This window comes from Taudactylus pleione, unplaced genomic scaffold (assembly GCF_031769625.1).
Source record: "Taudactylus pleione unplaced genomic scaffold, aTauple2 ptg000155l, whole genome shotgun sequence".
NCBI classification, from domain to species: Eukaryota; Metazoa; Chordata; class Amphibia; order Anura; family Myobatrachidae; genus Taudactylus; species Taudactylus pleione.
In genome coordinates, this window is record NW_028284557.1 from 981,306 (window position 1) to 994,499 (window position 13,194).

The 13,194-nt window shown below is 46.4% G+C and overlaps 1 protein-coding gene across 3 annotated transcripts in view; it reads right to left on the reverse strand.

Annotated features, from left to right (window-relative positions):
* Positions 1-2,351: 2,351 nt before the first annotated feature.
* Positions 2,352-13,194, reverse strand: part of SNX11 (sorting nexin 11) — a 51,444-nt gene continuing 40,601 nt past the window's right edge. For all 3 annotated transcript variants that reach the window (XM_088474568.1, XM_088474567.1, XM_088474566.1), the window contains exons 5-6: positions 5,062-5,160; positions 2,352-3,178 (exon numbers count right to left, since the gene is read on the reverse strand). In XM_088474568.1, the coding sequence (XP_088330694.1) occupies positions 3,001-3,178; positions 5,062-5,160 (277 nt within the window). In that variant the 3' untranslated portion in view covers positions 2,352-3,000. The remainder of the gene's footprint in view (positions 3,179-5,061; positions 5,161-13,194) is intronic.

Consider the following 13,194-nt stretch of genomic DNA (forward strand, 5'->3'; position numbering starts at 1 on the left):
CGCTATGCCCCATGTATACAATGTGGCAATAATTAAGAGAAACGGGGCCGACCAGTACATGCCTTCAGCTTGTCCTGGCACTATGATTCCTTGAACGTGCATATGTTCTACATAGGAACTTCAGACAATGGACCTCATTCAGAGCCGCTCGCAAAATGCGAGCGCTCGCTCTGAATGAGGGAGGCAGCTTCTCTTTAATGAGCTGGCCTCCTTGCCGCTCGCTAAGCTGTAGCTTTGGCGAGAGGCCAGGTTGATGGTCACGATAGTCAAGGCCATCGCGACCATCGGGGCTTGCAACGAGACCCTTGTGGTAGGGTCTCGTCTGCCGCAAGCCCCAGTGAGCTTTCGGCTCTAATAGAGCTGGAAGCTCACCACTGACATCACAAGTGAGTGTCAGTGGGGCTGCCCCCAAACGGCAGGCGTTCCTCCGTTTGGCCAGCCACCCCCCCCACCCCGCCTACAAAACGGTGCCCCTTTTGTAGTGAGCCCTGGAACGAGAGCATTTCTCTCTCGCTACAGGGCTTGCGCAGGACTGAATGAGACCCAATGTTCGCAATTTGGTTCTTTTCAAAAAAATAAATAAATAAATTCTCATTGCAGATGTCAAGAACTCAATATTTGATCCCTTATACCTCTTTAGTAAGTATGGTCCAAGTAGATGTCCATTAGTTTCCTCCTCCCAGCACAAATTCTGTGAGCCTCCAATCTTCAAAAGCAGTTCCTCTAACAAATAATCACAGCGAGCCCCTGCATCTCAGAGGATTGTCAATATACCGTAGCACTGTCACAGCAACATGTCCTCAAGAGGTTGTGGCAAACAAACCACATGGATTGCAGTATTTGCAGCATCGACCATCTGAGTAAGCCTAAGGTTACTCAGAGTGGCCATTTATACCTGCTTGCGAGGCCAGTAAATCTGCACATGTGCAGAACAATTCATGCACATGCTTAGTCCTCCAGTCATCGGAGGACTAATGCTGCCCATCCATTTGGCGATGCAGGGGGAACGATGGCACGATTAAGTCGCCGTCGTCTCCCACGGGGTGAACTGCATACACTGAAAGTTCAGTGTATGCAGATCATCCCCAAACATGGCAACCTGACGGCGGTCGTCAAGTTGACCGTCATGTTCGGGCGATGATTGAAGTTAAAAGCGACCAGCGGGCGCGCGCATCTCTGGTAATTTTTAACCTTTTACTGCCCGAGAAGCAGGCGATTACCAAGAGATGGAGCGATAACTACCGTCGTTATCGCTCCATCACTAGGTATAATCGCCTAGTGAATGGGCAGCATAAGCATGCCCAATGTACTGTATTAGGGGCATACTCAATTGGGCCCGAGGTTTAGTGAGGTAAAAAACCTCATGCCCAATTTTGGGTTACCCCGGGTATGCGCACTCCCAATACCCGTGGTATCCAATTTTAAAAAAAAAAAATCTATATATTTTTTTTTACACAACGCGCAGTAATCAGCTCCGAAAATTGCCACTTATCCGGTTGCCTCCCCTCCATCTTTTCACTGGGGAGGGGTCTGCTGGGAGGAGCAAGGGCTGCTGGGAGATTTAGCTCTCCCAGCACCCATTACGGAGGATTACACTTACACAGGGGGCACACACACACAAACGGACAAGCTCACCGCTGTTGCAGAAGACCGGGGTCGGCACTGGAGGGAGAGTAATTACTCAAAAGGTGAGTAATTAATGACTAATTAAGCTAATTGGAAACTTCCAATTACTTAATTAGTCCTCAGGGGTGGGTGCTGCCTCGGTCCCAGAGCAAGTCCTGCTGATTTTTCATAAAATTAATGAAAAATCAGACTTGTTGTGGAGGTGCTCAAAATAGAAAAAACCCTGCTCCTAATTGAATAGCAAAAATCCCACACCTGCAGGAAAAAATCTCGCAGGTGCAGGAATTTTGCTATTCTCGCCCCCAATTGAATATGCCTCTTAAGCTGGCCACACATCTAAAGAGTCTGTCCAACCAGCCAACTAGTTGATTGGTTGGAATGAAAATCTGGTAAGGTATGAAAGCAAATGACAATCAGCAATTTACTCCCAAATGCCGGAAAATGGACCAAAACTGTTGTTTGAACAAATAGTTTAGATCAAACATTTAACAAACGTGTCTGACGAATATTTTCATCTGTTTTCTGGTATTTAGGAGCAAATTGCTGATCATCATTTACTCCCATATGTTACCAGACTTTCATTCCAACCATTCAACTAGTTGGCTGGTTGGATGTAAGTTGGTCTAGTGTGTGGCCATCTCTGCTGTTTCACTGATAAAAAATATCAAAGCTGCATCAGAATACAAATACATTTGCTAAAGAAAAAAAAAACAACAAATCTAATGTACTTTACAGCTTTATATTTATTGTAACAAGTTCTAATGTAACATGCCCAGTAGTGAATATGTGGCTGTACTACTATGAAAAATAATAAATTACAGCCCAGTGGATGGATGAGGCTAATACATAATAACAATATAAATTATATTTGCAGTCTAGATGATGCAGGGAGTATAGAACAATACTGTAATAGTAGGTGCAGTATGTCCTCAGTGCAGGTCACCAGCATATAGAGTCATTTATCCACGCTGTGGTAGTGCCATTTTGACTGCAGTATCCATCTTGTGGATGGTCCAGCTGAATGAATATCACCACAAGTCTTTTTCAGATTTATGGATGAAATTGAAAGGTGAATGTTGCACAAAAAAAGGTCAGTAGTCTTCTGGGTTAAGAAACCTTTTGCAGAAAATACCCACAACATGGGGCCAGTATTCGCACGGATTAGAACGCACCAGATACTAAATAGGACAAGAATTCGGTGTCCCCGTTTCTAAAATAATATCCTTGCTCATGGATCCCAAGTGAACAATTTAAAGTGCAAAGTGTTCTAGACTGAGGTACTGTTTTCCCTTTAACAGTGCGTTCTAAACAATAAAAAAGGACCTCACGCATTTAACTTTGAGTTCCCTTCTCTTCTTGTTTAGGTGCCACTATCTATTCAGTTTCCTCCTGGACCCAGCCTCGGTTAGATATAGCATAATTCAGGATAGCTTCAGTAGCAGTGTATGACCGCCGCCCCTGGACACAGGCCTCGATCTCAGTCACTGCCAACTGGCTCTGCAGGAAGAGGTGCAGCTGACTGTCCGACAACAGGACCATGTTCTGTACAGCTCTGCTGACACAAGGACAAGCAGCAATTAGACATGCTCAGCAATCAAAGGCTACTATTTGTCATGCCTGCTACAATTTACTTGTAACCAGTCAAATATAATATCAATTCTCTCATCCCCAACCACACATACGCGTCTAAAAGGTGTATAATTGTGCCTAACAATTTTCATAAATCTTCCATTTACTTCTTGACACAAAAGAATAGCAAACATGTTATATACATGCACAGTGGGGCTGATTCTGAGGCAGGCAGGTGGACGCACGCAAGCAGCCAGATTTTGGATACAGCGCAGATGTGAATTTCCGCATATCACCATCTCGGTCAGATCTGTCTTTCGGGTTGGACATAATGCAAGAGCACACAGCCACCCTGACTGGTGGGAGTCAGAAACTCTGCCACTCTGAGTCACACGCATGGCAAAGGGGGAACCTGTGTCTGACTGACCTATTGCACCTAGCATGGGGCTGGTGCACGTGGCATTACTAATGATGAGGGTGCCGTGCCTGGAGTAAAATCAATGGGTGGCACAGATTTCCAATCGTTTGAAAAAATCGTTCACTTTCTGAGTCAAACGACGAACGATAATCGTCCATGCGCGTTCACGTTTGTAGTTCAGTCAGACTTGTCAACTCAACGATTTTCATTAAGGGAATATGCAGAAATCGTTTGTAGTTCAAAAAAAAAATCGTTCATTACACTTTAAAAAATCTGACAGATAATCTGACAGAATATCGTTCATAAAATCGTTGGTAACAAAATCGTTGTGGGTGTATGCAGCTTAATCGCTCAATCCAGGGTCGGACACGAGCAAGGCCAATGCAAGAGCGAAGATTCACAGTTCAAGATCAGGGAGCATTTTTGTGCTCTTTTCTCTTTATTTTATTTCCTATTCATCATGAGGAGCTTTAGTGTTCTTTCATGATTCTTCCTAGTCTTAACGTGCCAAAGTCAGTGGTTTGAGGAAAATAATCTAAATATCAGCCAGTTACAGAAAAGCACCCAATATTTTCAATTGTATATGCTTTATTGTGTAAATTGTAAAAATTAAAATGACATTGATATTCCTACAATAGCACTTAGGAAAGGCACAGCACACATGAAAACACTCTATAAGCATAATGTTTGCAGAGGCAAACACTCAGGGCTGGATTAAGACTTGTGGGGGCCCCGGGGCTACTAAGTTGTGGGGGCCCCAACCAAATTGACGCTAATCACCTGTTGCCACTCCTATGCCACTGCATGATAGTATGACACATGGCAGGTGGCATTTGTAAGGAGCTTTGGGGGCAGTAGAGCATCTGGCAGGGAGGGTGGTCTCTGGGCAGCCAGCTGCAATCTTGCAATGCAAGGTTGCCGGCTGGAGACTCCCATCACAGCCGCAATGGGCAGCGGAGGGCACAGGTGAGTTACCGGTCAGGAGCCCAGTGACCGCGATTGGTGCGCATCGTGCCATCATCCTTCTGCTGGAGGTGCTGTCACTGGCCCGGCTTTCACAGAGGAGCAGCAAGCAGCCTGGGCTGATAGAGCAGGGAGCCAGGCAAGCGAGCAGAGTGCCAAGGAGCACATCCACTCCGCCTGAAGGAAAGCCGAACTGGATCACAGACTGGAAGGTAAGTAGGGGAAGGGTCCGACTTTGCAGTCAGCTATGCTTGCAGCAGCCGGACGGGCAAGGGAGGTGGCAGAGTGGGCTGGGTAGGGGCAATGTGTGGGGCCCCTGGACGACCGCCCCGTTCGCCCTGTCTATAATCCGGCCCTGCCAATACTTAAGTAAAAAGTACCACAGAAATGTAAATTTTCTTCCTCCATTACACAGAAAGTACTGGAAATATATGAAAAGACTAAACCATGACAAAAAAAAATAAATAAAAAAGGTATAAACTCACTGTTCCAAGAAGTGCTGGAGTCCTTGTCGCCTGCGCTCAATAAAATCGTCACTGCAGCCCATGTGAAAGGGAAGTTTTCCTGGGAGCCCAGGGACAGGCCTGAGGAAAAGAGAAAAAGGAGTTCACAATCACACTATCTGAGCAATATTTATATTGTATATAATGGCACATACATATTACAATACACTTTACAGAGTATATTTCATCATTTACATCAATACCTGCCCTAATGGAGCTGCGTACAAACCGTATTCCATACCACACAGATTAGTCCTGTCAGAAGCAAAACAGCCTACAAAATGTCATTGGGAGTGTGGGAAGAAAACAGAGCACACAGAAGAAACCCAAGCAAGCATGTGGAGAACATACAAACTCCAAACAAAAGGAGTTACTTTACGTTTACTATTAGGAATCACTGCCCCACCCCCAACAAGATAAATTACTATTCCTATAAATTTGCTGAAATACGCCACGGCAGCCATAACATATGGGTGAACCTCCTAGCGAGCAGAGTAGAGATAGAAACACTCCCCGGAAGGTATATAGTGTGACTTCCTAAGCTGTCCTACACAGCCTAGCCTTTGGTGAACAAGGTGGGGTGTGACAAACTCCAGCAAAATTTCAACTCCTATAACTTTTATAAAAATACTGCGCACAAGTTGCCTTCTCATGTACCTGAGTTGTGACGTTGCCAGTTTGCGTAGTGACGGCGGTTTAGTGCGGCAAGTGCCAGCGCAGCGAGTACACATGCATAAAGCGCATGTATTCTCCACCCCACCTAGGATAAACAGGCAGCATGGGTGGGAATATCCCACTGGCATTAAGTACTGCAACTCCATGGCAGTCATACCTTATAGCACACACCCAAGGGGTTTGGTATTTATGTTAAATATTCACACTGTCTACATTCATTATCTAAATATGGTCAGAATACATCACGTCGACATTCAGCATGTCAAACTGTTTTTGTAGTCATTCTATCCCTAACCCAAATGGTAACCCTAACTTTCATGGAAATGTTGATATTAGGATAATGTCAACATTCGGTCAATATTCTCATTTTAACCATTTGGACATAATCAAGGTCGATATTCTGCTGTTGACATTGCAAATGTCGACATCCCAAATGGAGACATAGTGACTGCACAATTACAGGCGATGTAGTGTTGCAACTGCGATGCATACATCTCCACTTCCAGCTGATGGGAACTTCATGAGTGGTAATGGTACACTTACACCAGCAGAGACCAGAAAGGGTGGGTCGTCAAGATAGTGTGCTATGCAGAGTTGTGCATGTATCTAATGAAGCCGGTTTTCAAGTAGATTTTTTTGAACCAGAGATAGGGCTAGTGCAAGTGTGAGACCAAGCGTATGGATAGGGGATATCCCCTCAAAGCAATGAGTACTAGTGTTCTTGCTAGGCTCTTTCATCAGATGTCACACCCTGCCCATCTTTGAAATGTAAAAAAAGCACCCTGCCTTTGTCAGCACACCATGCTGGATCATTAATCACCCTCTTGCGTAAAGAATACAGAAGTCAGAGCGCATGTTACAATGTCTGCTCCCTGCCTACATCCCAAACTGGAACTCTAGTTCTATACTCGGACAATGGGATTGCAGAAGAGGGACTGTAAATCACATCACTGCTGTGGCTGCCTGTATACAGCACTATGATGAAGAATGAAAGTGAAAATAACTATTTCTTCTTCAGGGTCCATAGGCTCCACAGGGAGACCTTGGGGTGTAGGTGGTGGATCAGGAATCCGGGCACCACGCAGTTAAAGCTTTAGCTCCCAGGATGCATCGGTCCATCCCCCTATAGCCCGCCCCCAAGCCAGAGGCACCTCAGTTTCGCTGGTGCCCGGCCAGAGTTGGTCACCATTAATGCAGTGGGCTGCTTAGGCAGCCCTAAGGCATTTTATTTTATTATTACTTTTACTTTTAGGGGCATATTCAATTTGGCGCGAAAAGTCCCGTACTCTTTGCATGCCAGACTTTTTGCCGAGATCGCTGGTTTTCCAAGGCGAAAAAGTTTCGCGCTCGTCCACGCTTTTCCCTGTATTCAATTAGAAATCGTCGAAAACGGGAGCTGGCGAACCATGCTGTCAGATTTGGGGAAATCTGCCTGACACCCACCAAAAGATGCTCCGACTTTGGGGATCACTATAGATACACCCGAATAGGCCTGCTGAAGGTATTTGGGGTACTTAAATTATCTCATTAGCTGCTATTTAGCGACTTTGCATAAGTGGTGAAGATTAGCATTTAGCCGTTTTTTGGCAGGAAATAAGTAGTCCCAGCAAATTTGGGGTACATGAAAATGGGTGCTAGCATATTTTAAAGTTGCTAAAGTGAATGTTTAAAAAACGATAAAAATCAACCTGCCGTAACCACCTGCAAACTTAAAAACACCTGGGGCATACTTGGGGGCCCCCCTGGAGTCTATTTCGCTAGTTTTTAAGGCCCCGTAGGAGGACCCAGACTGCAGCCGGACGCTAAGGGGACAGGTAAGGCAGGTCACCCCGCGGTGACCCCTGCGGGCAGTCATACCTCAGGGGACAGACCGGATGTTATGTTCTGGGTTGATTGTGGACCCGGGGGGGGTAGAAGGAGCGATCACAGAAGCAGATTTGAAAATAAAACTAGGATTTTTAATAAGTGCTTGAGTAAACATATAATGTGGCAGTAAATAAAAGTCCAGGAATATATAAATGTGCACAAGAGTTCTGTGGTGGGAGCAAAAGGGTTAATGTCCAAGTAAAACAATTAGAGCTGTCCAGGTGTGCAGGTAGTGAAACTGAAAATAATCAAGCCAGGTTTGCAGGTAGTGAACTGAAGCGCAGGATGTCAGCAGGCTCAGGCACTCAAGTATGGGCAAGGGTGATGGAGGAAGCGGGGTAGTCCAGTGGGAGCTAGGAGCTGACAGCAGACTGGCAGACAGCGAATTCACAGGAACAGGAAAGCACAGAGAACTCCCTCTCAGCTAGGCTGAGATACACGTTGCACTGGCAAAGAAGGAAGGCACTGACCCTTCCTAAATACCCCATGCCATGCTGTTACTGGCCGGAAGGAACATGTGACTCACCAGGATTGGCCAGCCGCATCACATGGCCAGAAGGCAAGATGGCGGCGCCCATGCCAAACAGAACGGAGACGCCGCCAGGCCTCATCAGCGCAGAGTGACAACAGGGCCGCACAACAACGCACGCAGCCAAAGCCCCCCGCCAGACACCAGCTCCGCCACCAGACAGCCCGCGCCACAACGACCTCACAGGTAACACCCGCCTAGCGCCATGCTGAAATGCCCTGGCCGTGACAGTACCCCCTCCTTTTGGGGTGGCCTCAGGACACTCACCAGGCTTCTCCGGATGGGCAGAATGGAATCTCCTGATGAGCGTGGACATCACGAGCATCGGTTCAGCATCGTTCCTCTTGACCGTAACCTTTCCAGTCCAACAAATACTGAAGATGACCTCTGCGCAGACGAGAGTCCAAGATCTGGGCGACTTCAAACTCAACTCCTCTCTCCGTCTGGACTCGAGGAGAAGCAGATAGAGCATTATGGAACTTATTCAGGACTAGGGGCTTTAAAAAGGAAACATGGAAGGAATTGGGAATTTTTAGGTATGGGGGTAACTGTAAACGGTAGGCCACTGGATTAATGACTTCTGTTATGGTGAGGGGACCGATGAAGCGGGGTGCGAATTTCATAGACGGAACTCTTAGACAAAGGTTCCGAGTAGACAACCAGACCTGGTTTCCTACTTGCATGCGTGGAACTATTCTACGCTTTCTATCGGCCTGGGTCTTATAGCGAGAGGATGCCTTCAACAAATCAGACTGTACTTGAGTCCAGATGGCAGCAAAATTCCGCACCGTGTCCTCCACGGCCGGAACATCGAAAACAGGCAGGCTTCGAAATTCGGGAACACGAGGATGAAGGCCATATACAACCTGAAATGGCGTTTGGTTAGTTGACGAGTGGTAGGAAGCATTATGTGCAAACTCAGCCCACGGCAGCCCAATTGTCCTGGGAAGATGACATAAAAATTCTTAAGAAAGTCTCTAGATCTTGATTAACTCTCTCGGTGGAGCCGTTGCTTTGCGGATGGTAGGCCGTGGAAAAGTTTAACTTCACTTGAAGAACAGAACACAAAGCCCTCCAGAATTTTGCAGTAAATTGCACACCACGGTCAGGGACAATTTCAGCAGGAAGGCCATGTAGACGAAATATGTGTTGGACAAACAACTGTGCCAGGTCAGGGGCAGAAGGTAACTTCAACGGTATATAGTGGACCATCTTAGAAAATCGGTCTATTACAATTTACAACCCAGATAGTGTTGAAACCTTGAGAGACTGGCAGGTCTGTGACGAAATCCATGGAGAGATGCGTCCATGGACGTGATGGAGTAGGTAATGGAAGCAATTCCCCAGCTGGAGCTTGTCGTGATGATTTATGCTGGGCGCAGGAGGAGCAGGAAGAGATGAACTCAATTATATCTGCCTTCATAGAAGGCCACCAATAGTGTCTTTTCAGGAACTCCAAGGTCTTCCGAGTGCCTGAGTGCCCTGCGAAGCGAGAGGAATGTGCCCAAGTGAGAAGCTGCTTCCTTAATTCCGGGGCCACAAATGATTTTCCCGTAGGAGGCTGAACTTGTAATGCGGCGAAAACTCTTGATTCCAAGACAGGGCTATTGCTTTGATTTTCAGATTGATCATCACAGAGGAGAGATCTCGACAGGGCATCAGCCTTCTGATTAAGTGCTCCAGACCGGAAGGTCAGGGTGAACTGAAATCTGGCAAAGAATATTGCCCAGCGGGCCAAACGAGGACTCACACACTGGAGGTTTTTGAGAAATAGGAGATTTCTATGGTCCGTAAATACAGTAAATGGAAACTTGGTGCCTTCTAGCAAATATCTCCATTCCTTCAACGCCAACTTTACAGCTAGTAGTTCTTGCTCACCTATGGCGTAGTTCCTTTCGGCAGGTGAGAATTTTTTTTAGAAAAGAACCCACACGGATGGACTCTGTTGTCCTCATAACGTTGAGACAAGACTGCTCCCACAGCTTCAGATGATGCGTCCACTTCCAACAAAAAAGGCCTGTCCAGATCTGGTTGTCGAAGAACTGGTGCTGAGATAAATGCCTGTTTTAGAAGATGAAAAGCAGACTCTGCCTCAGGTGACCATTGGGCAGGATTAGCACCTTTGCGGGTCAAGGCTGTAATGGGAGCCAGCAGTGTAGAAAATCCCTTAATGAAGCGTCTATAATAATTGGCGAAGCCCAACAATCTCTGGATGGCTTTCAGTGTCTGAGGTCGGATCCAATCCAGAATTGCTTGTACCTTCTTGGGGTCCATTTCTAAACTGGAGCCAGATATTACATAGCCGAGAAAAGGTACACTGGGCACTCCAAAGACACACTTCTCCAGTTTGCAGTAAAGGTGGTTTTCTCTCAAACGGGTCAGAACTTCTTTAACATGTTCTTGATGTTTAGCCACAGAGGGTGAAAAAATCAGTATGTCATCCAGATAGACAACAACCGAAACATATAACAGATCCCGGAAAATCTCATTAACGAAACTTTGAAAGACAGCAGGGGCGTTACACAATCCAAAAGGCATTACTAAATACTCGAAATGTCCATCTCTGGTATTAAAAGCGGTCTTCCATTCATCGCCAGCTCGGATACGAATGAGGTTGTAAGCCCCTCTCAGATCTAATTTAGAAAAAATTACAGAGCCCTTGACCCTATCAAACAACTCAGTAATCAGGGGAAGAGGGTATCGATTCTTTACAGTAATGTCATTAAGGCCTCGATAATCGATACATGGTCTTAGACCACAGTCCTTCTTGCCAACGAAGAAAAACCCAGCTCCGGCAGGTGAAGTAGAGGGGCGAATGAACCCCTTTGCCAGGTTGTCCCGGATGTACTCGGTCATGGCTTGAGTCTCAGGCAAGGACAGAGGATAGGTACGACCACGAGGTGGTATCTTATCAGGTATCAATTCAATTGGACAGACCCATTCCCTATGAGGGGGTAAGATATTTGCTTGTTGCTCAGAGAAAACGTCGGCGAACATCTGATATTCCTTGGGAATGGCAGAAGAAACTAATGGTACTGTCTTTCTCACAGGTCGAATTTTTGGAAGACAGGATTTCTGACAGTCCATACCCCATGACAGAATCTGCATAGAACGCCAATCAATCCTGGGATTATGTTGACGTAACCAGGGTAGACCAAGAACCACTTCTTGAGAGGCCTCTGATATCACCAGGAATTTTAAGGACTCAGAATGAAGTGCTCCAATTCGGACCAATACTGGTTGAGTCTCTTTGGTGACTATCCCGTTAGTTAGAGGGCGTCCGTCTATAGAGGTCAGAGAGATGGCATGGAGAGACAAACAAGGAATCTGAAATTTATCTATGAAACTAGACGTTATGAAATTTCCAGCTGCTCCCGAGTCAAGTAGAGCAGTAGCAAAGACAGGTTTGGGTTTAAGATCAAAGGCTAGGGTAATCGTGAAATCTTTAATTTTTGGAGACGGGTTCATAACTCCTAACTTGATGTCTCCAGGGTCAGTTAGGATTTGGCATTTCCCGGTTTACGGGGGCAGGAGTTCAGCAGGTGACCGGACTCTCCGCAGTACAGACAGAGGTTCTTTTGCATTCTTCTCTGACGTTCTTCTTTGGAGAGGTGTGTATGATTCACCTGCATAGGCTCCTCTTCAGTAGGAGAAGGAATGGGTCGGGTAGAAATGGAGGGGGCAAATGACCTTTGCCGGTCAGTTCTGTTTTTTTCAGCCTGACGTTCCCTGAAGCGTAGATCAACTTTGATACACAACGAAATCATGTCTTTCAGATTAGTAGGAAGCTCTCGAGTGACTAGATCATCCTTTAGTCGGTCTGACAACCCATGCCAGAAGGCCGAGGTGAGGGCTTCCTCATTCCATTTGAGCTCTGATGCTAAAATTTGAAATTGCACGGCATATTGACTGACAGGACGGACCCTTTGTCTCAGTGTCATGATGTTTGATGATGCTGATACAGTACGCCCAGGTTCATCGAAAATCCTCCTGAAGGATGACACAAAGCCTGCGTAACTATCCAGCAGCGGATCTGAGCGCTCCCAGAGTGCGGACGCCCATTCCAAGGCCTGGCCGGATAACAGAGAGACTATATAAGCCACTTTAGTTCTTGCAGTTAGAAGGTTGTCAGGCTGCAGGGTAAAATGTATGTCATACTGATTTAGGAATCCTCGGCAGAGTTTAGGATTGCCATCAAATTTACTTGGTAAAGGAAGATGTAAGCGGGGAGATGATCTACCTTCTGTATTCCCAGACGCTGATGCGGATGTAGATGCTGGTACTTCAGGGGTAGAAAAGGAAGTTTGCAAACTATCTTGTCGCTTGGACATCTCTTGCAGAAATTGAGCCATCTGATGCTGCATGTTTTCCAGATTTTCTAAACGACCAGAAATGCACCGTAACAAATCCACTCCTGACTCCAGATCCGTGGCCGGCTCCATGGGGCCAGTGCAAACGGTTATGTTCTGGGTTGTTTGTGGACCCGGGGGGGTAGCAGGAGCGATCACAGAAGCAGATTTGAAAATAAAACTAGGATTTTTAATAAGTGCTTGAGTAGACATATAATGTGGCAGTAAATAAAAGTCCAGAAATATATAAATGTGCACAAGAGTTCTGTGGTGGGAGCAAAAGGGTTAATGTCCAAGTAAAAACAATTAGAGCTGTCCAGTTGTGCAGGTAGTGAAACTGAAAATAATCAAGCCAGGTTTGCAGGTAGTGAACTGAAATGCAGGATGTCAGCAGGATCAGGCACTCAGGTATAGGCAAGGGTGATGGAGGAAGCGGGGTAGTCCAGTGGGAGCTAGGAGCTGACAGCAGACTGGCAGACAGCGAATTCACAGGAACAGGAAAGCATAGAGAACTCCCTCTCAGCTAGGCTGAGATACACGTTGCACTGGCAAAGAAGGAAGGCACTGACCCTTCCTAAATACCCCATGCCGTGCTGTTACTGGCCGGAAGGAACATGTGACTCACCAGGATTGGCCAGCCGCATCACATGGCCAGAAGGCAAGATGGCGGCGCCCATGCCAAACGGAACGGAGACG